The 27,657-nt window shown below is 33.9% G+C and overlaps 1 protein-coding gene across 1 annotated transcript in view; it reads right to left on the bottom strand.

The window, feature by feature from the left end:
- Wnt6 (Wnt oncogene analog 6) overlaps positions 1-27,364 on the bottom strand; it is a 97,799-nt gene extending 70,435 nt beyond the window's left edge. Inside the window, exons 1-2 of the mRNA XM_089651220.1 lie at positions 27,094-27,364; positions 21,283-21,426 (exon numbers count right to left, since the gene is read on the bottom strand). Of these exons, the coding sequence (XP_089507346.1) occupies positions 21,283-21,344 (62 nt within the window). The 5' untranslated portion in view covers positions 21,345-21,426; positions 27,094-27,364. The remainder of the gene's footprint in view (positions 1-21,282; positions 21,427-27,093) is intronic.
- Positions 27,365-27,657: the final 293 nt, after the last annotated feature.

Genomic DNA, 27,657 nt, shown 5'->3' with positions numbered 1-27,657 from the left:
TTTTAGAACAAAATAATTGCGGTATCTTAATTTGATCATATCCTAAACTTCCATGAGAGGTTCTTCATTTTCCTCGACTTCAACCAAAGTTACATTGCTGCATGATCCACCACAGCTCCCGCACATTTCTGTGCAATCAAGTGATGCTTTAAAGCAGCTACAATTATTTTTGCAAGCCTTTTTGCAGTTGCAGGAAACTAAGTTTATAACTTCTTCAGGTGCCGGTGGTTTTTTTGAGTGCTCTGGGTACAGCATGTTGTCTGTTAAAATCCATCCCCAGTCCGTAGCGCTGATTTCCTTATCTCCAATCCATTTTTGAATCTGATAGTATGTTCGATAGGCGTGTTGTTCAGCAGCATCAGATGTTGGAGGGAGGGACGCCATTTTAAATTTGGATTTTAATGACATTTTTGCAACAGCTTTAAGGTACATTGAATATCTACTGTCATTCAGACTTGCAGACCTTGTGCATCCATATAGTTTCAAGACAAAAGCCTCTCCTACCTCTTTGAGAATATTTTTGTCTGCCTGTTTTTCATAAAACTGTAAAACTTTTGTGCGGAGATCATTTGATGAACTTAGCAATTTGTACGCGTTAATTTTGCCTTTGCCGAATAAATAAGATGTGGTATCACATCCTGTGATAGCATGCAAAAATAATACCACATCCTTCATATCACCAATCTCTTCACGAATCTTGCTGATGTCATACGTTGATGGTGTGCCAGAGGGTTTGTGAAAGAATAGTTGCACATTTTGACACTGTGGTAGCCCTAACAATAGAACGAAAAGATCAGTATCTTGTCCGACAACAACTACAGGCCTCCCACTTTGAATCTGGGAGACATCTATTGCTCTTCCGACCACTTTAGTATCTGCATCTTCCTCCGCCACAATGGTTGGAATGTTTGCTTCATTAAGCTTCTGAGAGAGCTGTTCAATAAGCTGGCTTTTGTTTTTTGGATTTGCCAAAAATTCATTTTGCTTCACAGAGCATTCCATATTAACGTTGAATTTCATTTCTAGAGATGTTTTTTTACTTCTCCGCATATTTTCGACCCCTTTTGTGGTGGGATAGTCAGGATACCCATCGAACACAACATGACAATCTTTCCCATACCGTTTCATTACAGTATCAACATACTTCTCTATGATGCTGCTATATGTTACTTTGTCAGGCCAAATAACACTTTGCAAAAGATACCCTCCATCTACTACATATATTTTTGGGGGCAAATTTTTAAAAACTTTGTTGCTAACTGTCCACTTTTCAAATATTTTCATAAGACTGGATTTAGTTCCCTTTCTTTTCATTTTATTGTTTTCAAATAAAGACAAAGGGTATGGGCTAAGTTCATAGTTGAAGTATTGTTTGAGATTATTTGTTCCTTGAGACATACATATAACCCTATTAAACAGCTGATCAGGATTAATTGGCACTTCTTCAGATCTCACATTTATACCACTTACTACGGAGCCTATAGTTTAAACTTTATTTTTTCTTTTCAATTTAACATCTGCAAAATTATTTCCTTCGATGTCTTTCAAGCATTTCATTCCTACATCATACGCTTCATCACAGTTTACACTCGAACTTGTCACTACTAGACCAGGGGATAAAGAAATTAAATCGTTGCTCTGTCGGAAAGGATTATGGATACGCAGCCACCCGAGAAATTTATTAATATCTTGCAAGTCCCTTTCTCTTCTACTGCATCTAAGTTCAGTGTGCTGTTCGTTAAACTGAGTCAAGCAGCCAGAGAACTTCTCGAAAGCCTCACAAATTTGTAGGGATGCAGGAGCGCAAGCAATGAACTTGGTTAGCGTCCTCTCGCTTAATCATCGTCCATGAGTAAGGCCACCTATGGATTTTGATGATCGCATTAATGTCTACTCTATGGTCATGTCCGTCCAGATACCGATAAAAAATCCATCTGTACGCCGAACTGTAAAAAAACCTTTATTGACGAACCTTTCGAAGTCTTCATTTGACATCTTCGATTGTAGACTCAACATTTGTTGTAAGTATATGTGTGCGGATTTGGCGTAGAGCAAATGTCCAGCAGCATGGAAATAGGGTATCATTTGCTTGACTGTATTAATGTGCAAATTCCAATCGCCGATTCTCTCTGCCAGAATAAAGTCTAGAGCCAAATTCACTAATTTAAACTCTTGTAGCCACAGTTTTGAAGTTCTACTAGTTTTAACCAAATCTTCATACACTTCTTCTAGTCTTGTCATTATTTCATTTGTTTTACACTCTCTCATGGCGTCTTCAACAGTTGTTTGTTTGTTAATTGTTTGGATATGAATATCATTAAAGTCGTTTGTAATCATTTCTTTAAGAGATGAACATTCCTCGAATAGCAGTAACATCAAAGCTGCCTGGGTCATCGTGTGAGCTCTATAAGACCTTGCGTAAGCATGTCCTGACATAAGGTGAGGAATCGTTGATTTTCCATAAACAGAGGTCCACATTTCTTCGATTCCACTACCTTCCATAAACTTTCCTAAGCAACCAAGGAAACTCATTAGAAGATGGAATCCGCCTAGTCTGACGATTACTCCAGATATTTCACTTTCTGTAGAAGAACTTGCAACAATGTCTACTGCTTTCAGGAAAAGTGGTTGGTCACTGCGAAACACGGACTCTCGCGACGCGACCCTTTCTGTCTGGCGGGTTTCCGTAACTGACCTATTTATGGCCTTGACATCAGTCACTCTGCATGCAACAACCCGAAACCCCCTCCTCAAGGCCAGTACACTCTGATGTCACATCCCGACTTTCACGGTTGATATTTGGCGTTTCCTAGCCATAAAGTACACATTAAAATATATTATTTTAAAGGTAATAACAGGGGCTACAACTTTTGTAGGAAATATTTTTTCATAAAATGTCGGCCTGAAAAGTTCTGTGACAAAATATAAAATTATGTGCCAAAAAAAATACAAATTTTTACCTTATCATACGAATTACAAACAAACGGTAAAAGTTACGACGAAAGTTAACTGAACTTTTTTTGCAGAAAATGTTACAGCAAAGAGAATAAAAAAAATTTCAATCCGATATGTTGTTTAATAATTGAGATAGACGCGATTTACGAAACCCTTACACTTTTCATGTTTGGGGGGGCATAGGGGGGGAAGCAAGGGGGGTAGGGGCGGGGACTTTTTTCTAAACACTTGTCTAAATAGTAGTAGTCGATGGGGAAAAAATTAGCTTTATACTATTTAGTTGGTCTAAATGGTGTTCTACGACACAGGCTGACTGGACTATAATCACAGATGACTTTATTTAATCAACGTCATCTCCCCCATATTGCCGTCCTACATTCCGTGATGCCGGGAAAGTGGGCCAGCCATCACGTACCTACTGCGTGAATATTTATTTACATTCAACTAAAAAATATGATCAACACTATACAAATTACTTTCTTACTCAATGTGCATAATGCATCAACTCTCAACTCACGAACACATATACTTATGTCAATTGCAGTAGTTCCTGCCAAGTGAGTTACACGATAACACAGTATAGACAATATTAGCGATTTTTAAACGCAACATTTAAAACAGAAAATGAAGAAAATGTTGGTAGTAATTCTAAATATCTTACATTAATATATGATCTAAAGAAATAGGGTCCCATTAGCTCAGTTGGTAGAGTAACGCCCCGACAAGGCGAAGGTCCAGGGTTCATATTCAGGGACTAGATGTGACCGTATATTTTGCTCTTTAAAGTGTTCGTTTGAAAATAGCTAATATTGTCATTAATAATTAACAGTATTTATTATTATTTTTTTGATAAATTAATGTTTTTAAGACAAGATTTTATTTATGCATAGCACAAAGGATAACAATTATTTTTATAAGCAATAATTGTTCGCCTGAAACACTCATCCACATTGAAAAAATCTCCTGATAAAAAATACATGACGCCAACGGGACTCGAACCCGTGTCCATTCGATTTCCGGTCGAAAGCTCTGACCACTGAGCAAATCACCACCGGAAATCGAATGGACACGGGTTCGAGTCCCGTTGGCGTCATGTATTTTTTATCAGGAGATTTTTTCAATGTGGATGAGTGTTTCAGGCGAACAATTATTGCTTATAAAAATAACAGTATTTATTTATTTATTTAGTGATCCACAAAAAAATTTCAAACAATGTTAAAATTTGGATCTAAAGTAATGATAGGTTAAAATAATTTGCAAAATTACTGCCTCGAGACAGACAGCCTGGCGATCAATGCAAAATTTCTACTTATAACTATGCATTTCTATTCTCTACATATTACCTAGCGTTATTATTTTTCTATTGTTCACTTTATGTATCTAATTTATGTATTTAATTTAATATCCACTTATATATCGTATCACTGTACACTATATTTCACATCAAGTATTAGTTATAGTTGCTAATTTATTACAATAAAGATTTTTTATTTTTTAATATTATCAAAGTTTATAAAACTCTAAATTATTATTACTTACAAACATACATCATTACATTTTCATGTGATTACTGATGACAGCGCTTTATAATATTGCATTCCTTTATACAGGATGTCAGGATTATTATGTTAAGATTATTCGGAAGAAAAATTCTATGTGAAAACGTAAAATTTGTCCGCTGTGTGGGGCTGGCATTATTATTTTGCGCTGTAGCTAAATCTACCGTCCCGCGTCCAAAAGCTGCCGTTTCGTCAGTCTATTCAATTGCCGCCCTTCGTGTCGATAACTTTCATTTTTTCGCAAATGATCTGATAATTGTATGTAACTAGCAGTGTTTAAATTTAAAAACTTGTTTTAATCAAAAAAAAATTTTTTTTTCTAATATTTTTATTCTAGATAAAAGAAAATTACATTTTTCACTTATTTAACTAGAAATAACATATATATTACACATAAATATAAATATATTACACACCGATATTATTCACTTTCATTGTTTTGTTGATTGAGCATGAAACTGAGCAATTTTTTTTTAAATATACCTATACTTTTTTCATTTTTAATTTCGTCTGGGAGGCAATTATATATGTTGCTTCCCTCGTAACCAATGGATTGCTTGCCATAATGAGTATGTATCGTGTTTAAATGTATTTTATTGTGTTGCCGTGTAAAGTGTGTGTGTACTTGGGACGTTTTAATGAGTTCTGTATTTGAATGTATGAGTTTATTATTTATTTTGTAAATAAGGAGACATGTATTATATTCATATAATTTTCTTAATTTTAATAGTTTTGTTTCTAAATATAATTTTTTTGTTGATGTTCTAGGTTTGAAGTGAAATAGTTTTTTGATTACTTTGTTTTGTGTTACCTGTAGTTCGTTTATATATGTTTCACACGTATTTCCCCAGATTTCAACCAAGTAGTTTAAATGTGAGTGTACGAGGCTATAATATAGACCTTTTTTAATTTTATTTGGTAACAGAAATGATATCCGGCTGAATACGCTAATTAAGGGGGTGATTTTATCTTTAATATCTTGAATATGCTGTTTAAAAGTTAGGTGTTTATCAATGCACAGTCCAAGATATTTCTCCTGTATCAGGATTTGCAGGTTGTTATTTTCAATTTTTAAGGGTAAATGAGGAGGAATTATTTTACGAGTTGAGCTTAAAATCATGTATCCTGTTTTTTTAACATTCATTGTTAATATATTTGATTGGAGCCAACTGTTAATTTTGTCTAAGTCACTCTGTGCATTTTTTAGTAAGATGTTTAAATCTTTACCCCAGTAGAAAATTGCAGTATCATCTGCATATAAAAAAATATCACCGTTTAAATCTAATTGGGAGATATCATTAATATAAATTTGGAACAGAAGTGGTCCTAATATGGATCCTTGCGGAACTCCGTAGTTTATTGGTAGGTGGTTGCTATTTTGATTATTGATGCTAACGAATTGCTTTCTGTTGCTAAGATATGATTTGAATAGATTAAGAGCAGGACCAACTACACCAATTTTCTCGAGTTTCTTGAGAAGTATGTCATGGCTTACTGTATCGAAGGCTTTTTGAAGGTCAATTAGTATGGATAAAATATAATTTCCACCATCAATGCTGCTTCTAAGTTTACTGATTAAGTCATTTATTGCCGCAAGTGTGTTTGATTTTTTCCTAAAGCCATATTGTTTTTTATATAAGAATGATTTTTTTGATAGAATACTTGTATACTTGTTGATGTAGTTGTCTTTATCTTATGATGGAATTCTTCAAATTTCAAAGTTCATTTACAAGTTTCATGAAAGATTTTTTAAAGTTCTGTTATTATTTCAGTTCTTTAAAGTAGCTAGCCTATAATGACATAATAACAGAATTTAAATAGGACTTCCACAGAACCCGATAATGAACGTTGAAATTTGATGAATTATTCAAATACTCCGAAACAACCCGTCCTTAGCGTGCATTTATTAAGACTTACTTAAAATAACATCTTTATTCAGTAAGTGTTTTCTCCAAAAAGTCACTTTTAACATTGTTTATTTGGGCATAATTTTAATTACTGTGAGAATGTCCGGTTTCAACCACGAAGGATGGGTAGACATCATTGCTAATTTATAATATATCAATGGTAGACATTCATTAAGTTTACGGGTTATATGATGTAAATACACATGAAAAATGGAAATTTTGAAAATTCGTTAAATTGAATTGATCAAAAGTTAAATTATTTAAATGGTTAATAGATTAATATTTTTATCATCCAAAGTATAACTACATTTTGTTATGATGGGTTGTTTCATAGAATTTGAACAATTCATCAAAACTCAATGTTAATTTTCAGGTTCTGTGAAAGTCCTATTTAAGTTCTGTTGTTATTTAGTTAGGGACCAGTTGCTTCACAGAACTGAAATAATAACAGAACTTGAATAGAACTTTCAGAAAACTTTATTTTAAATTTGATAAACTGTTTAAATTCTCTGAAACTCGAATTTGTTTCAAAACATACGATATTGTAGCGTAATTGTAAACGTCAAACTCTCGGCCTAATGTTATTGTTTTCATGCGGTTTCAATGGTTACGGGCTGATCAAAATGTTGCCACCGCGTTCTCGGCAAGCTCACAGCGAATTTATAAGGGTAAGTTTGTACCTCACATATGTGAAAAAAAGTTGTAATTTTGAAGTTATTTATATTTGTTACTCCTACAATCACGTATAATCGCCTCCCGAAGTTAGCGCACTTTACTCCCGGATACACTGTATTGTCAACTATTTTGTATATTTGGTTTGTTCTCTATTGGTTGTCTAATTTCATCGCACTTTCTTGTGTTATGTCTGTGAATGTCCTTGTAGTATATATTTTTTTATTGTATTTGGGTGGTAGGCTGTATATTATATTTACTCATAAATATCATCGCGTTCAAGGTCAGCATCTTTTTCACCAATTTATATATATTTTTTTATTATTTTCTCTATGTTAAACTTAATAACATCCTCGCACTCGGCAGAAGACGGTATAAATCTTATCCCAAGTTGTGAAGGAAACTTTGCTGAGTGTAAGAGTAATAATAATCTGCAAATAATTTAATATTCCAAACGACCGATGTAGGTATGTTAACATCAGTTCCGAAAGACATATTTAGATTTGGTATGTCAATATGATTTATAGATATTTCCTATGTTTCCATGTCCGCAAACACGCGTTTCGCACTAATTAAACTTGCCTACAAATATTAATATCGCTCCCAACGCGAGACGCTTAGAGATTATTTCCAGAAATAATAATAATTGTGGTTATTTACATCTATGTCGAAACGATAACCGAGGGGAAACTTTTATTAAGCCAACATTAAACCTAAAGTGAACTAACTGGAGTATCAACCACTAGTGTGAATCTATCAGACAATTACTGAAATATCTGCTTTAATTAAAACTATACATCTTTTATTAAAAAGATTTTAGGTTTTTCGTTATCGTTTTGGTATCTACGAGTTGATAACAAATTATTGGTAATCCGGTTAAAATTGATTTATTATAATTTTAATACTTGGAGCAGGTGGATGAGTTTGTGTATTTAAGGAGTATGTTTACGAGAGATGGGAAGGCTAACAAGAGATATTGAAAGTAGGGTAAATGCAGGTAACTCCATTAATGGAGAACTGAACGCAGTTGGCGCTAACAATAAATTGTCCGAAGCTAACAGTCCACAATGGAGTGCTGGCGCCTACCCTGATGTAAGGAAGTGAGGCATGGAACTGGTAGAGAAAGGATGAAAGTAGACTGAATGCTCTAGAAATGAGATCCCTGAGGCGTATGTGTGTTAAAACAATGTATGTATAGTGCAAGGATTATGTTAGCGTAATGAGTAAGATCAAGAAAGGGACGCTTAGATGGTTTGAGCTTGTAGAGCGAATTATCGAAAAAAGGAGTGTAAGGAGAATATACGATGCAAATGTGATTGGTAGCAGAAGTCGGGGACGCCCGAGGAAGACATGGCACGACGAAGCGAATCAGATACTTGAGTCGGGTCATGTCAAGAGTCAGAATAATAGAAGAGTATGTATGAGGCGATGTATGAATGTCAATGAGGCAAGGAGTATGTGCCAAAACCAAGTTGTTTGGCGGTCCGTCCTCTCTGCCTACACCTACGAGTAAACGGCGTGATGGTTAGTTAGTTAGTTAGTTAATGCAGTATTTTCATTAGCGTCCAGTAGCAGATGGAAGGTACCCAACTAACATTGTTTCGTGTACCCAACAAGGTAGGTACTGCGAGTTATAAAGAAGACGCAACGCCCTGGAGCACTGCTTTGCGTGATAAATAATTAGGGATGAACCCGGTTCAGGTTAACAATGACTAATTGGCCACTCTGCAGATGGCACTAGTCACCAGTTAGATCTTACACTGTAATCGCAAAGTCACGATAATTACCCGCCACTTATGTACCTATACGCAACTTGTCAAGTGTTGGCTACTTACGTGCAAATATTTTAAAGCTATGAGAATGTTCCTTGGGCCACTTCAAATCATTTGAAAATGGATTTCAAATATTTTTTTACTGTATTTTATCAAATAATTTTTTGTAAATAAACAAAGAACGCGTTCTTTACAATTTTTGATTGAAATGTCAAAACCAATGACTAGTCAAAACTGATGTACACTATTTTTTTACGATGATGCAAAATTTCTAAAAATAATAATATTTAAAAGATGTAACAAAAATGCATGTCGACAAGTTAATTTTCATTTCAAATATTATCTTTGTAAATAAATTTTTGATTAAGAATACAATAATCAAAGAAAAATATTGCCTTTTGAGTTTTGCCATCAGAAAAGAAGTGCATACAAATGTTAACAATTATAGTAAAAAAACGAGATACAATATGAAATATAATTTATAATCGACAATTTATATTTGATCAGTTTGTACATGTGTAGTATGGCAAAAATAAAACCAATTATAGATATCCTCCTTGTGACTGCACTTCTAATAAGACAACATAATAAGAATAAAAAGCACAGAAATTTAGAGATAATTATATAAACTATAGGTTCACTTAGATGCTAGATAAACATTTATTTAATATTTGATCGAAATTAGGTATTTATTTTATTTGAAGAGTTTTGTTTTCAGCTTCGCGTAGGTGGACATAGCAAACACTGAAAAGCAAGATACCTATCATTAATGTCAAATGAAATGAATACAATAAATGCCATCTCATAAAGGGCTGAAGATTGAGAAATTTTCCGATCCTTGAAGGCTATTTTTATATCACTACAGTTCCTGTGTATCCAAATTGTTCCTTGTCACCCATTCAATTGATCAATAGTAAAGCTTTACCTGAATCAGGAATTTCCTTTCTTTTAACCATGTTGTTGAAAAGTCACAGCGGACTGGAATTCTGCAGCTAATCTTAAACATTTTAAATGTAACAAAGACGGGGAACATTGATAAATTTATTGCGCGTGCCCTAATCAGAAATTACGATCCGCTCGAAGATGTACGCGACGAGTTTTTCTTGAATTCAATACATTGAAAACTGTAATTCTTCCCGTCCTTACCACGTTGAGCAGTCGTGGATTGCTTCTGTCTCTGATTTATATTGCACGCTCGGGGAACGGTGAAGCTGACAACTATGGCGAGACACCTTCTGGTTCTGATACCAGTACCCCCTTTTTCTATCTCTCCTTTCATCTCAATTCTCAGCGAATTTATTAAATCAATCGTAAAATCAGTTTTACTTATTGGGTGCACACATAAATTTTTAATCGGTGAGGTAATTTTCTGGAATCAATAATAATTTAACCAACCCAACTTGTTAACCTGACCACAGAAACGTGCCGCAGGCTCACTTCAGAAAGTATTTTGAAGATATCAAACAGTGACGATTCTTGAATGTAGTTTAACAGTAAATTGAACATACTGTCAGAGTCAGTGTCCTGAAGTGATAATTTTAACAATTGGCACTTACAACTTGTTGCTTCTCAGTAATAATACCAAATGAGAGTGCTCCAGAGGCGATTTATTTTGATTTTTTTTACTGACCATCAATAATAATATGACAATTAATTTAACATGCATGCGACCGGAATCAATATTTTTTACCACTGGAAGATAAGCGGAACAAAAAGGGGTGTTGCTAATTTACTAAGAATCTCTTCAAATTATTGGTAATCTGGCTCAAAACTGGATTGCAAGCCTTATGAATTAATAAACAGGTTTCCTGATAAACTTTTAGTAAACTACTAGAACTAGATAATTTACTAAAAGTTTATCGGGAAACCCGTTAGGTCATCCGTTAAAGAACTGCAATAATTTGAAAAGGTTCTTAATAAATTAGCGACACTCGTTTTTATCCGTATGTTTATTAAATGCACTAAAGTGTAAAAACGCGCCGCAGGCGATTTATTTTGAATTTTTTTGGAAGGGTATTAAACAACGATGATTACAGAATTTTTTGTTTATTACGATAACCATTTCTATATATGTGTATGTGCAAGTACATAAAAATTCGTATGTATTTTTATACTACGGTTTTATAAAATCAAACATAGCCTTGTGATATTTTAAATTTATTGAATTACACTCCCGAATGGATCATTAACACTAATCAAATTTTTAAAAAAATGTTTTCATCGCTGATTTATGACATAATTAATTAATTTAATATCGCTATAAATCACTATAATGATGCAAAATTGTTGTGTACTATTTAAATAGTAATTTTAATAAATAATAAATCTTCTACTCGGACATTTCGCAACGCTAATGCATATTATTTTTGAAATAAAACCGAGACAATAGTATTTATTCTAATTACTCTAATCTTAAAACATAATACTTATCTTATGTAATAAACTTATCCTTGGACTTAATATGATGTGAAGCAGGTAGGTACTTAATGTATAAAATTGTTTAGAAAATGTTTAAAATGTCCGATGTATTATTATGTCATACAAATGTCAGATAACAAAGGCAAAACAAAGAGGTCACGTGTCTGCGGTTTTTGCGTGGGAAACGAAACTTCGCAGTCGTAAACGGTAGTTTATTAATGAGATTTTTTATTTGATAATACGGTTGTTCTTTTCTCGGAAATTTATGAATGATGCCAGATGACAAAATGTATTCATGTTTTTCATTGTTAAAATTGAATTGTGGGTAGTTTTTTTTATGTAAATGCCAAACAAGAGTCCTAACTGTTCCTGACTATCTGGAGCCAATAGGACTTCACATATGGGGGATGTTATGAGGATGAAGAAAATGGGGATAGAAAGATGATGAAAAGGTGGGTATGTACCTAACCCTAAGTGGTTATTCAGATCTGGTACCAAAACGGCCAAAGCCATCTCAAGCAACGTTTCGAACCTTAATAGATTTCACCTGGGCGATACTGAGAGTATCTTCCACTTTTAACATGGTTTGGCTGAAACTGATATGAACGTTAGGAAATAATAATGGATTTAAATTTTGTGTTCAAAACAAAGCAGATAAACATATCTTGGTATTTTTGAGTTCTGGCAGTAAATAGTTATCTACATATTTAATAACTGAATAAAGTATTAAGTACAGTGGTGATGCCTATTGAAGACATGGCACCGTCAAGTGATCCGAGTACCTACCCATTTCAGTGAGTAATTCATTTGTTAAAGGTCTGATTCTTAATTAATTAGCATTACTAATTTTTCTTCGTGTCCGAATAACTGAAGCATTGGTATGTTTCAGACACGAAATGAACATGAATGATGTAAGGAATTACTATAACTCGAAGTAAGGTGGGTAGGTACAATTATTGGAAACATATAGTCTAATGTGTAGTTCAAATGAAAAATTGGAGGTATTTGTTGCGATGACCGGATAAATCATCACAATGATAATTCATCACATCTTTAAAAAGGTATATAAAGTCATGGAAAGTGATGAAACAAAAACTTTTTTAACTGTGTTAAGTAGGTTAGGTTAAAAAAAATATTTTTCATCGTTTCTAATGACTTTATATCACTTTTTAAAAGTGTGTTGAATTGTCACTGTGTTGAGTTATCATGGAACCATTTGTTGACTTACGTTTGAAACCATTTAATTAGGATCATGCAAAGTCATTTTCATATTAATTGGTTGCTGCATAAAGCTAAGTTCATTTCAACAGGGATGTAATGGCGTGGTAGGCTAACGGATAGGTACCTACCAGGATTTGGGATATTAAAGGTCATTTTCCAAAAAACGTTGCTTTCAAAATTATTAACATTTCAAAATATATTCATTTAAAATAATATATAGTATATTTGCTGCACGTTCCAAAGTGTAATATACTTTCAGTACCGCCCTGATGTACGACCACCATTCAGAATTCAATCGATGCTCGAAATTGCTTTATTCGTATTTAGAAACCATGTCTGGATAGTCAGGTACTTGCCCATATTCCGCTTCCCCTATCTCCTTCCCCTCTCTGCTACCTTCAACCTCTAACCTTACCCCAATTGGGAATGTCATAGTCTCGCTGGCTTGGTTCGGAGCAGTTGGGACTCTTGTCCTTTTTTCACAAAAAAAGCTGAATTCGTGGTCTTTATTCTGCTGTATCGAAGGATTTATTTTATTCGATCGGTATAATATGTATTTTCCGTTACACACCGCCTTAAGAAGACCCCCTACACAGCATCCCCAAAAAGGCTTTTAGCTTAACCTTAGGGCCTACAGTACGGATTTGATATAAAATTAAAAATAAATATCGTAGAAAAATACAATTTTGCAAAAGGTTTCATTCATTTTCAGTTAAATAATTAAGTACATAGTTCCTGAAATGATAAAACTGTTTTGTACATAGTTTAAAAAAATTAAGATAAAAAACGATAACGATACATTTATTTTATTTTTATGTTGACATATAAATTTTCCATGACTATTTAAAATGCACCATTTTTGATTTGCCGCCAAAACGTATATAACGTTGTTGACGTTACACCGGCCGAAGTCGGTGACAGCGGTCTTAGCAGCCGGTAACGTTTTCTTTGTCATAATGACGTTGCAGCCAGTGTGAACAGTTCAGAAATGTGTAATTTTAGATCGGTTTTAAAATCAATAATGGAATGAAAATATTAAAATCGCATAGTTTCAGAACGGTTACAAAATAAAATATAGAACAATTATAAAACAGGCAAAACAGGCTTATACCTACAAACTATCATGTTTATATTTGCTTTTTGTTTGGTTTTATATGTCTAACGGTGAATGTTATATTATTGATTTGCTATTCTTTATTTATAATCTGCACAATATATTTTTATATAAACTATGTAAAATGGCTGACCGATCGCCCTCGATTTAGCAGGCCACTACAACCAGTCAAACGCAGTATATTTGTTAACAATACTGCCAATAATAATTATTTCGTTAGCTTTCTTACTCACAGGCCTCATACACTATGTGTCGTATTGTATCATGTTACTGCTGCCACTACATAGCATTTACATATAAACTTTACATTTCTTATTAACTAATTTCTTATTAACTTCCGAATTGCGCTGTATTACGAACCAACAAGAACAAATCAATAAAATCAAACTTTTTTTCAAAAAAAACTCATATTAAAAAATATATGGATATATTATATTTATATTTTACACATAACATTGAATCACTGAAGTAAGAATCGTGGCTCCCTTATCAGGCACAAGAGCTCCTCTTTTCTGATAAGGTATACATGACCAATTATGTACCTAAATATTATATTTTGCAAAAAAATGTATGTATTAATGTAACTATGATCTATATTAAAATAATAAAAAAAAATAATAATAATAATTTAAGTCTGTATAACTTAGGAGTAGGAATATTCTTATTTTTGTACTATTTACTTGCTGTTATAATATGTCAAATGGATATGGTTATATGTATTTTTACTATTACTTTTGTGAACTTGCAATCTTCAGAATATTATTTTTTTATTACCTATGTATGTAAAAGCTCAATGGGCGTATAAATAAATAAATAAATAACAATTAACTTTAAATCTTCTGTACATTAGTTTATGGCAATACCCCATTGCCTCGTACTAAGGAAAGTTTTTAAATATTCCTAAGCCTATTTCAGTGGTCAGTCTGTCCCTGTCCTCGGCCAAGTGCCAGATATATTCGCATCCAGCAAAGGAATAAGCTAGTCGCAATACTTAAATAAAGCGAACGAAGAAGAATACCAGGAACTTACTGGACCTACTATACTGTCTTCTCTCTACGCCGCATCTACAGTGTCTCATCTCTAGGAGATCCCAAGATAATTTATTGCACTGGTGTCGAGTGGAAACGGGGACCGGGCACTGAACTGCAATTTATATTTTATTGGTCGTTGCAATGCAGTTAATATTAATACACATAAATATATAGAGTCAAATGGTTACGCAATAACTCATGCATCTTATAAAATAAGAACACCGTACCGACGAAACGAGATGAATTGTATTTAATAAGATTATAACTCTTTCTTCCTAGCAACACAGCTAGATTTGTATTGTTTTCGAATAAAGAAGAAATATATTAGTAAATTTTTAATCTTGGAATGTAAGAACACCGTTATAGGCAGAATAAGATACATTATCTTTAATAAACAAAGAATTAATTACTAATTAATCTCTAAATAGAATGAAACAAAGTCGCTATTCGCGTCTGTCTGTTTGTGTGCTTAATTCTTATAAACTACGCAACGAATTTTGATAGGGGTTTCACCAACACTTAGAGTATTTCCAGAAGAAGAAGTACATTTAGGGAAGGTTTATATATATCTTACATGCATATTACATTATAAAAAAGTTGAGCGACGATAGGTACACGTCAGCTAGTCTTTAATAAGAATAAATTACTCATCAAATCCTTAATTACATACCTACTTTGTTTATGCCGTTTTCGAATCAAGTAGAAAAAGCATATTCACCTAAAAAACTTCTTTAAATACATTCAATACAAACAAAATGCACTTTTAGAGCTGTGATTGAATCAGAAAACATTTTCTTTATTACGAGTATTAATGAATATATATTAATAATAAGAGAATAAAATCTTGATTTTTACCGTTTCAGAATAACTAAGACAAATTTATTTTTTCTAAGAATAATTGCTTCTCTATACTCATTTAATCCCCAATTCCCACGAGCAGCACAACTGGTTTGGTAGTGTTTTCGAATCATGTAGAATTTTATTATGCACCAGTAATAACTTCTCCATTCTAATTGATTCCCCTACATTTCACGCGTAGTTTGTACCTACACCTGGATATATGTGGTTTTCAGAAAGTTCTATAATTAAAATTCCCAAGGCGATGAGTTACGCAAGATTTCACATAGGTAATACATAAACGTAATATAGTGAGAAATTTGAAAGACAGTATGTAACTTTATGTAATAAATAATAAATGATTTCCAAAGTTGGCAATTTTATCCAAAGTGCGTCTGGTTCCATCTTCCAGTAATTACACTTTGTAAGATATCTTAAATGGCTATTCACGCCAAATTAATGCGCGCAAGATTTCTATTTGCATAATTATATTTCAAAAGACTCTGCGAGACTTGTAAAGACGATAAATTACTACCATTTATCCCATGCAAATCAAAACATCAATCAACGACTGGCTGCCGAGACAATGTGCATTATTATGCAGCGCTGCATTTTACAGCCGATTAATGCGACAGCGGATCATTAAATAAATTAAGCGTCGCGTACTAAGCGCAGTGGCTCAATTTAACAAAACAACGATCATATCAACTTGTAGCTCATTTACCAACCGCTTGTCTTGTAAATTAATGAGACTTAATCTATGACAATGTTGTGACCATTAGAGGATTTTCAGTGCCTACTGCTACCAGCATTGCAGGTTTAGTCGAGACATTACTAATTGCTAATTACCTTGCCAGAGGTGACAAGGATTATTTTCCTGTCAGCCCGATTTGCTCGATTACGCATAAAGCTGCTATAGCAAAGATGAGCAGTAAAGATCTTTACAGGCCACTTTGAACCGTGTATCGAGGTGTTTATGTTCCTCATAATATGTACAATAAATAAACAACCAGGTTTCAAGTAGTATTCCTATGTTCCTAGTTCCTACGTGTATTTATTTACCTAAAAGTTATTTTAAACTTCTGTGAATATCTTACATTAATATTTGCTGTATCTATACGTAATTTCGTTTGATCAAAATTTACCTGAAACACAGGTAAATACTTTCCTATTTACTTAATTTAATTTCCTCATCCGATTTGCGTAGATGCAAAAGACGTTATTGGTAATATTGGGTGTCTCAGAATATCGTTCCGATCGATATTGCCATATGATCCGGGATTTTTTGGCCCCAGAAACCAGATTGGCTACAACCGCAACACATTATTTCAGCAAGATTAAACCACTTCCCACGTAACAAATGACTCGTTAGATGCTCTTCAAGATTTATTCCCTGAAAGAATAATTAGTCGCCGAGGTAACATCAAATGGCCACCGAGGAGTCCAGATTTAACGTCTGCTGATTTTTTGCTACGGAGGAGCTACTGAAAAGGTTAAGTTGTACTTTATACTTCGTAACCCTATACTACCCAACTTTAATATTTTGCGAAGAATCACAGAAGAAATTAATGCAATTCTGAGAGCAATGTTCCAGCGAGAGATTGAAAATTTTAGTTCCAGGCCAAATGAGTGTTCATCTACAAATGGTTGTTTTTCATAAATAAAAATTTAAAAACTGCTCTTTAATTTAATAATAATTAAAACGAGGTTCAACCCGTTTTGATGTTATATTTTTAAGTATCAAAAATGACCATTTACTTACATAAAAAAATATTCCTGATGTATGCAGTGATTTCGTCTTATTCACATTATAAATTCTGATTTCATCAGATTACTGTTACACTCGCGTGTAGATATGTAGAAGCAACACTTTCTGAAAAAAATCTCAACCTCTTAATATTGTAAAACTATTTGGTTAAATGTAGGAGTCAAAAATTAATTAGCGGTCTGTCGAGGTTTACATTTGTATTTGAAGTATAATAAAAACCGTGATAGGCTTCTAAACGCTGATAATTGAATTATCGAAGCAATGTTAATGCATGTAACCCACATCCTCTACAACATAATATTGGGAGAGGAAAGGAGGAAGCGAGAGGAGTGCATAGTCTAAAGTGTTTGGCCCACCGCGGTTACAGTAGGTACTTACCTGCCGAATTGTTTACCACTCGATATGTTTTCCTGGTGGTACAATGTATTTTCTTTACTATACGAGTACTGCACAAGAACCAGTGAGACTATAGCATCCCGAATTGAGGTATTTGTGAGGCTGAAGGGAGGGGTGAGAGGAATAGGAAGATTGGGAAATAATTGCCTTTACAGATCTATTCAAACCAAACACCACTAAAACCATTTCGATGTATTGCTGTTGAAAATGTGTTGCGTAAGTGTAACATTAACTAAAGAATGTGAGCATATAAAGAACATAACAAAAAATTGAAAGCGAAATGCATGTAGTTATTAGTTACGTTACGGGTCCTACTAGACCTCACGCGATGTGAATAATCTTCCTCGGTACGGAAGGCGGTAAAGCCTCGTACGGTACCGCGCGACAATGGCTGTCAAAATATCTTAAAAGCTCGTCCCGCGTATGTGACAATGTCACAATCAACAAGTAGCAAGTAGCCACGATAATTGTCAGCATAAAGAGAACACGAGACGTACAATAGAAGAACTGCGTAACTGCAGATGGAAATGTTTTGCCTCTTTGCCTCTTGCCTTGCGACATCCACACTATTCCATAGTCATGGAAATATCACAAATAAACGACTGTCACGTTCATATATTTGTTTTGAATAGAAAACTGAGATGAATGTTGATTTGTTCGGTATATTGTATGCAGTAGAGGTAGCATGATTGAAATACAATAAGATACTTTATAAATAAAGACTGCGACCTCTTTAAAGTAAAGTTGATCTCTCGACTCCGGTCGTTCTTCTAGAATTTCATCACGATATTATTCTTTCCTTATCACTCACTACTTAGGTACGTATTAGTTTATTAGTAAACGTTTTCATCGGTCCTGGTATTATTAACATTTGTTATGGCTCTGTTCTTAGCTGAATACTAACTAACTTGGAATAGTGTATAGTCATGCGCTTAACAATAAATATTATGATTTATGCCTACATGCAGAAAACTTACTGCTTTGAAGTCAAAGTATTGAAATTATTATTAGGTAAGTACTTGAAAGTTATGTAGAATTGCTTAATTTCCAGAGAGCATTTTAGTTATTGGCCGTCTTCTGTTCTAAACAAGCTGATGTGTACCCAGCGTTGCTCCGAGACTTTTCTATAAATATAATATGCATGTATTATATATTTTAACCTTCCGTAGTTTAGAAGAACTAAGCGCACAGACAGAATTGGTCACCGACTTTTTTCTCTTGCAGAACTCCAGGTCTGTAAATTTCTTCAATTATATGCAAAAGACGCATCGGAACAACCTTGAAAACCGTATCAAAAAGGTATTATATGTTACCTATAATTAATTAAAAAATTTAGGTGGATTTGTATACAAATGTATTTATTTATGCAAGGTTTTTACAGATGCCCTTACTTACACGAGAATCTAGTTCTAAAAACTAAGTTATATAAAATTATAAAGCCATTAAATTATATTTAAACTCACTAAAATGTGAAATATTACAAAGAGAGGCAAGAGAGGAGAAGCACGAGAAACACAAAAAGTGACACGATTGATGCACAATGTAACTAGCTCAACAATTGCTAGACATTTTTAAGCAATGGCAGAACGTTTTTTTTATCTATATAAATAACTATCGACCAAAATGTCTACTTCAGCACACAATATCTATGTATGGTCGGTAATTTGGGGCAGTGGGCTAAAGTGGTCAATATCATTTACAAATGTATTCAGGTGGCACGTTCTATGGCGCCTTAAATAATAGGAACTTGGAATATTTACTTCAATATTGCTAAGACATAATATCCAGATTACCGTGAATTATTTTATGTAAAAATATTAAATCAATCAATTGACTTCTAATTTTAAGGACGGGTGGTTTCGGAGAATTTGAACAAATTGATTCAAATTTCAAAATAAATTTTAAGTTTAGTGAAAGATTTTTTAAAGTTCTGTTCTTATTTCAGTTCTGTCAAGCAACTAGCCTATACTGATATAATAACAGAACTTGAATAGGACTTTGACAGAACCCAAAAATGAACGTTGATATTTGATGAATTATTCAAATTCTCCAAAACAACCTGTCCTAAGTGTATTAATGTTGAAGTATTCAAGACGTTAATCTTATGATATAAGATGGTCACGTAGACCACATTTGAAAGGTAACAGTCGTAGCATTTTTTAACGTTTTTCATTTTGCAGCAATGGGGATTTTAAATAGTGCTAACAACCAGTTTTATATCCTTGTTAAATTTCCTCTGTTCATTTTTCGAATAGGATGAAAAAAACCTTATGAGGATCTGGGTATCTAGCACGGTAGATCAGTAAAACCTCATCAATACGATTTTGACGAAATACGATATCTATGGTCAGTAAGCGATATTTGCGAGCATGGTCAGAATATGAAGCCGCTGCTTTCAACGCGACTCCCGAGGTGTCAGATGAGCCGTCAAATAATGTCGTTCGTTGTGAAATATTTTCCAAGATGTCAGATGAACTGTCAAATAATATCGTTCGTTGTGAAATATCTTCCAAGATGTCAGATGAACTGTCAAATAACGTCGTTCGTTGCGAAATAACTGGCTTATTAATAAATGTAGGTGAACTAACTAAGCTCTTAAAATTGAAAGAAATATACCCGATAGACTCAATTAATTCATCTTAGACGCAATCAATTGATTCCGTACCAACTAGGAGAAACAAATGTTATTTGTTATGGTTAAAGACCTCGTGCACTAATTAACTCCTCTTTTTACAGTCAAAAGTATGTACGGACTGCCTATCTTTAATTAAGTTATTATTTCAAATCAAAATTTTCAACTTTTACGTAGAAGTCTGATTTTTAGGAATGTCAATTCGTAAACAGATTCGCCAGTGTTGCCAGCGTATATCGATTTATTAGATATTGCATTATCTTATTATCTTATTACTGGCTATCAACGGCGCGAACGTGCTTGGCAAATCGGTATAAAATCGTCGGTAGTTACGCCTGTTTTGTAAAATTATCGATTTCACTATCATAGAGAGCCTGGAACGCTTGATGTCAGTACGATTCCTGGTAGGATAGTCTGTCAAAGAAAGCATGAAACTTTGGAACATCAGAACAGATATCGTCTAATGAGGCGAGTAGCCTTAGGTTTTTTTATATGAATACCGCACTAGATTCCCAACTGCTCCCAACCGCTTGGAGCCAGTGAGACCATGGCATCCCCAAGTGGGGTATGTTGTTAGGCTGAAGGTGGGGAGGGAAAGGAGAAGGGGAAGAGGTAGGTGGGGGAGTACTTGGCTATTCAGATCTTGTCACCAAACACGGATAAAGCCATTTCAAGCAACGTTTCAATTCTGATTGATAGTCTTAAACTAGGGCGATACTGAGAGTATCTTCCATCCTGGAACGTACCGCAAGTACACTATATATGATTATTCATTAATATATTATGAAATAACACAAATTATTCAAATAAAATTTACTTGCGCACGCCGGGATAAGAATCCGCGACTTTCGGCTTTCTAGTCAATAAACGGTAACGTAATAAACATAAAAATAATATCTCAACAAATTGAACAAATAAATTTTCAGGCGTTTAACCATTAAAAAGTATCAGGAGAACATGAAGCGTTGGAAAAATTATTGAAAAGTTAGTGGTTACTTACTGGTAGGATCCGGTGATGGGAGCCAGCAGCAACAGGCAGGCGGCTACGAGGGCGGCCCTCATCCTCCCGCCCCCCGCACCACTCACTGAGGCACCCCCGAACAATCCCGCCCCCGCCCCCGCCCCATACCACTACGTCCAAGAGCTGGAACAAAAATTTACATTCAAATACAGAACAAACAAAATAAAATTTGACTACAAGCGATTTCATATCTACTACAAAGTAATTCTGTGAACAGTACCTAGATCTCGTGTCAAAAAAAGTATATTTCCTCTGAAAATTAATATGTTTAAGTAGGTCCTAAAATACCTACATGAAGATTTCACAGTTTTGAAAAGAGCCACCACTTTGAAAACGGAACCGAAACGTAACAAATAAATTTGCAGACGGATAAACGAAAACGGACTTTGCTACATCGGTTAGTAATAAATTACAATCTTCTTTTTTTTTCCTACGATTAAATTTATTTATACAATTTGTCCTAATAAACTTCACTATCTCCATGCCAATTATTTTTTTGAACTCTCTTTACACGAAGAAAAATGAGTATTGATATCTCATTAAATTATTGATAATCCGGTTAAAAACGAGATTGCAGGCCTTTATAGGCCGTGATAGTGTATTCGATATTTACTAAAATTTTATCAGGAAGCCTGTTAATCCATTCGTCACAGGCTTGCAATCAGGTTTTTAACCGGATTAACATTAATTTGAAGAGATTCTTAATCAATTAGCAGTACTCATTTTTCTAAGAGCCATAATAATGAAAAGTGCTAATAATAAAGCCCTAATAAACATGACGATTGCAAATTAGAAAAAAAACTTAACCGGCCATTAAAACGGCCATCATCTTGAACCGGAAATGGAAAGTACAAACTAATTTACAAACACGTTCGATTTAAAACGGGAAATAGCAAGGCTCAGTCAATAAATACAGAATTGGAAGTTTTTAAACCTAAATACGGAGACTGGTCTTTCCATGTAATATATTTATAATTATTTCTAAAAAACACTGAATTAAATCATTTAAAATTACTAAATATTATCCATGCTACTAAATTTCATTAATATTTAAATAAAATCCTCAGCACGGGAGATCCCAGTGAGGATAAATATAAATATAGTTTAAATATGAGGATTTATTCATAATTTCTCTCAAAAATACTAAAATACAACACTAAATAATACAGAGATAACTTGATTATTTTTTAAATATTTAACTGATTCAAGAAATTACACAGAGAAACAAAAATACGAAAAAATAAACGGTAAAACACGTTCACGAGAAGCCATATTGATCAAGCAACGATCGAAAGCATTTCGTAAGCCTTAAAAACAATCATTTAAAACTGGATTTTAATATTTTTCTGTCCAACCTCCCACGTAGTTTGCGGACAAAACTAATTAAAAACTCGAAATATCTTTATCGTGGTCCAATTAAAGTCAATTTGAATATTTAACGGTGTTTTCTTAATCGGTCACTGTTACTCCGACTAAGTACCTGCTTATGGCTCTAGCGGGAAGGAGAGGGGTGGGGGGAGGAGAAGCGACCGATTTTTTCAAAGCTGGATTTTATATATTCAACTTCAAAATATCAAAACAGGGAAGATCGACAATGGCCCGTTATTAATTTACCTGAAACCAGGCGCACAAAAGTGTCGCCAACATCGTTCACACATACTCGGACAAAAATTGCTGTTGATCAATTTATTAAGAATCTTATTATTTTATGAATTATTTGTAATCCTGTTGAAAACGAGATTGCAGGCCTTAACGAATAGAGCAACAGGTTTCCTGAAAAACTTTTGGTAAATTACGATGTCGAACTGAATATTTTCGTCTTGATATATATATATAATGACTTTGACGAAAAATATTCGGCTTTTCATGAACAAGTGTTCTGACATCGTGATAATATATTAGTAATTTATTAAAAAGCTTTACAGGAAACTGGTTAAGGCAATGCCATACGTAGTAACGCAAAATCATGTGTTTTTGGTTTGAAAATTTGGTCGCCTAGAAATGTTTCACATGCTTTAATTAAATACTGCGAGTAGAATATATCTTGGCCTTTGAAATAATCGAGTATTTTTTTATATAAGTCTTTTTATAAGCCCAGAAAAAATTATGGATAAGGCCTAAGGAAACTGCTTTGAAGTTCACAATCTCCTACTTACGAACCCATTTTCGGTTATGATTTTATTGTATAATGTTGCAAATTAAGTTATTTATAAAATAATCGAAAAACATTTAAATATTTATGCCTGAACATCCACAAAATAAAATAAAAGGCACTTTTTGGCCATGTTTTTTTCTTGCATAAATCAAAACAAGCGGATGGTGTTAAGCGGGAATTTAAACCTTATCGCCATCTACGTTAGGGTTGTTATTGATAGCGGCTCAATTTAAAATATTACACGACCTAGTGCATCGCCTTAATTTATCGTAAGACCTGTAATCCCGTTTTCAATCGGAATTACCGATAATTTACGACAGTCATTTTTCTGCGTGTACTGCCGCAAATCGCAACTTCGCACAGCCGCGGTGCGCGCGCAGCCTTTCTTTCATCTAGACACCAAACACACATTTTTATTGGCTCAGCAGCTTTGGTAGTAGGTACAGTTTGGTCGTAGCTTGGCGATATATATCTTCCTATGATTCAGTCTCAGCTAATCTCTCGAACAGTATAGTGTGTACTTTTACAGTTGTTTTCAGGTTTTTTTGTTTTAATTATGTTAGTAGTATTTTTTGTCACATACATAGATTCAAAGCATAGTTTTCAGTTTGTAAACTAGTTAGTAGATATTTGAAGAATGTATCTGTATTACTGTTATTATTATTATGGAATTTTAAAATTATTCATGGAATTATATACAGCCCTGATTTACTGAGTTTAATCACCTTCAACACACCAACTAGAACTATTATATTATCAGGAAGGAATCGTTTAGATACTCGATTGTATTTAGATTGCATGCCTAGGTTTATGTGTTTAACTGCACGGAATATAGTTACAAGAAGGCTTTAATTACATATCAAAGTATGATAACAATTAAGGTAAGCTTAGTACTATTCTTCTTCATGATTTATCTCAGATTTTTATTCGGTTAAATTCACGATTAAAATGTATATAGATTTTACTTGTTAAATTAAGAAGCTATGAATCCATAGAATAAATAGCACAAGAAATGCCTTGCGTGTTTCGTGATCAAAATATTTACCCAATTGGTGCTTAAATTTAAAATTCAAAGTCTACGATGTCAGGGAGAAAGGCACTTCTAGTTTTCTTTTTTATTCGATGTTTGAATCAGACAATTATGATTAAAATCTTTAATTTTATACACAGTTAAATTCTAATGGTTTCTGAAATAACTGTGATTAACGTATATGATCGAGGACCTTCCACTTCTACTTTGGAGTCCGTCAGACCATTTTAAAAGTTTTCAGTGTTCTTTAACAAAATGTAAGCTACAATCGAAAAACTGGGTTTCATTTTGTGAAACCGGAAAACCTAGCGATAGTGAAAGCATAAAAAAAACTATACCACAAGTAGCCCATTCTGTGGAGGAACTGACACGGAAAGTTATATGAGAGGAGATAGGGGAACTGATTAGATAACAGAATTACAGGTGGGTTAGATATATAAGGAGAGGGGAACTCTCGGACGAAGAAGGATTGTTCTGGAGACGAATGTCTTTGTTTATATTGCGTCACGTGACTGATTTATAACGCCAAAGGTGCATTTAACTTGTGAGATGATAAGACAATTTTTAATTGTACCAAGAATACGTAGATTAGTTTGAGATATCTCGTGATTAGAATTTTACTGTCTTTTAAATTGTGAAGAATTGGAAGAAATAAGTCATGACACTTTTAAAGGTAGATTTTTCGTACTCTGCGTACTTCTTGGGAAACGTAACGTATGTTACAATCTATGCGACGGCGTTAATTTAATTATTTTATGAAAATACACTTTTTGCAAGCTATGCTTGGAAAAATTAATATAAATTATTTTATCGGTGATTCCATCCCATGCTGTATTTGACAAAACTATTTATTCATATTCATATTACGTATGTACGGGCGCAAACAAATAATTAATTCATCTTAATTATTTAAATCATAACTTGCAAAAAGTGTATTTTCATAAAATAATTTAATTTACGAGATAAGACAATAAAATTCTAATCACGAGATGTTTTGAACTAATCTACATAATCGTGGTGCTGCTACAAACTGTTTTATCATCATAACGAGTTAATGCAGCTTTGGCGTTATCAATCAGTCACGTGGCCCAATGTAAACAAAGACATAATTCTTCAAAACAATCCCTCTTCGTCCAAGAGTTCCCCTTTGAATGCGTACATTATTACGTACGTTTCTTTTATCCTTAAATTAAAGCTCTTAAAAAAATAAATGTTATTGTTTTAAGATAAAATCTATTTAAGGCGATGTTTGAAAATTTGATCACCTAGAAATGTTTCAGATGCTTTAATTAAATACTGCGAGTAGAATACATCTTGGACTTTGAAATAATCGAGTATTTTTTAAATAAGTTTTTTTACAAGCCCAGAAAAAAATAATGTATAAGTCCTATGAAAACTACTTTTAAGTTTAAAATCTCCTTCTTACGAACCCATTTTCGGTTATGATTTTATTGTATAATGTGGCAAATTAAGTTATTTATAAAATGATCGAAAAAAAATAAAATATTTATTCCTGAACATCCACAAAATATAATAAAAAGCACTTTTTGGCCATGTTTTTTTCTTGCATAAATCAAAACAGGCGGATGGTGTTAAGCGGGAATTTAAACCTTATCGCCATCTACGTAAGGGTTGTTATTGATAGCGGCTCAATTTAAAATATTCCACGACGTAGTGCATCGCCTTAACATGTATTGACTTGAATAAATAATTATATGAAATTTGCTCGATGAAAAAACAGAGCATGCTTGGCAAATTATCTGTTATTTAATATGTTATAAGTATGAAAAAAAATTGTTTCTTTTAATGTTAATCAAGTCATTTGTGGAGAGATTATTGCTCTATTTTAAATAAGTCATGCTTTATTAAATCTTTTCTCTTACGCCAATTAATTATAATCGTAATTTAATTTAAGCGACCATTTTGAATAATCTTCTTCTTCTTTTTGAACGTTTACTACGGAGCTTTAATACGCACAAATGATATACTTAGTTAACTTGTTTAAAACTATTGCAACTATTTACGTCGGAGGAAATGGCAAAAGACGTATTATAGTACAATTTTTTCAATCGAAGTACAAAATTTCCCGTGTCAATGAATGTTTGTCCGCCATGTTTTATTATTTTGAAGTGACGTTTGCCGACTTATTAAATTAAAATTAAGTTAAATAACCCCAGCTACCTAATAACCTACTTTGTGTATATTTTTCAATTTCCCCCAATGTAAACAGTTGTATTTTGTTCTTACAAACATAACATTTTCAAATGAAATTTAGCTTTCAAGATTGCTGATATAAACGCGCATAAAAAGTCATATTTATCTCAGTATTTCGTAATATAGGTTTTTGTATGTCATTTGAAAGAAAGTACTGTGTTATATTTGAAATACTAGAATACATACCAACCAGTCAAATATTCGGAGTTTCGTTAGATTTTTAATCAAAGTACCGGCATTAATTTAGTGAAATATTTATATTGCAGCGAGTCCCTTGTTTGGTCTTCACCGGAGGGTATATTGAGTGCATTTCAATCACATACGGTATCATAGAATACAAACATTACGGTATGAAAGTAAAAGTGAACTCGAAGTTAATGGCGGCACATACCTTTCAAAGGTGATATCACCGGTCCACGTGGTAGTTGGTGAGTGGAGTTGGTGCTAGGCGACGGGTCGGTAGGCTGATAGGTTTGCTGCGGTCGGCGCGGCGTGACGCGATCCCGGCGGAACTCGGTCGCAGCACCCGGGTCACATAACAATCAGGAGACTCCTGGCTTCCTCACTAGCAACCGGAATGGCCTTTTGGCGGTGTTTTGCGGTCAATTGGCACTCGGTCGCGGGTCGGCGCGGCACTGCAGATGCTGCGAGTGGCGCGGCGTGCGAGCTGGCGCGGACTGAACGGGCTGGGCTGTCCGCCGCGCCCCCCTTCCCCCTGCCCCCCAACAAACCAACATAACATCATCAGTAATCGCGGCAACGAGCGGCATTTTCTTCTCGCCAATTCGAACTCTGAATTTTCTCCCGGGAAATCCAGACACCTCCTGGATAATCTGCACGCCTGGTAATGGGGATTAAATAATGCTAACATAAACAAATATTTTATCTAAACAGGTCGGAATCAATCAGCGCGCGGGCTTTAATGCCAATTTGTTTGAACGCTTCACTACAAATT

Source organism: Hesperophylax consimilis, chromosome 4 (assembly GCF_061612785.1).
Source record: "Hesperophylax consimilis isolate HC1 chromosome 4, BYU_Hcon_1.0, whole genome shotgun sequence".
In the NCBI taxonomy this organism is placed as follows: Eukaryota; Metazoa; Arthropoda; class Insecta; order Trichoptera; family Limnephilidae; genus Hesperophylax; species Hesperophylax consimilis.
Note: the sequence above shows the minus strand (reverse complement) of the source record. Positions and strands in the feature narration are given on the sequence as shown.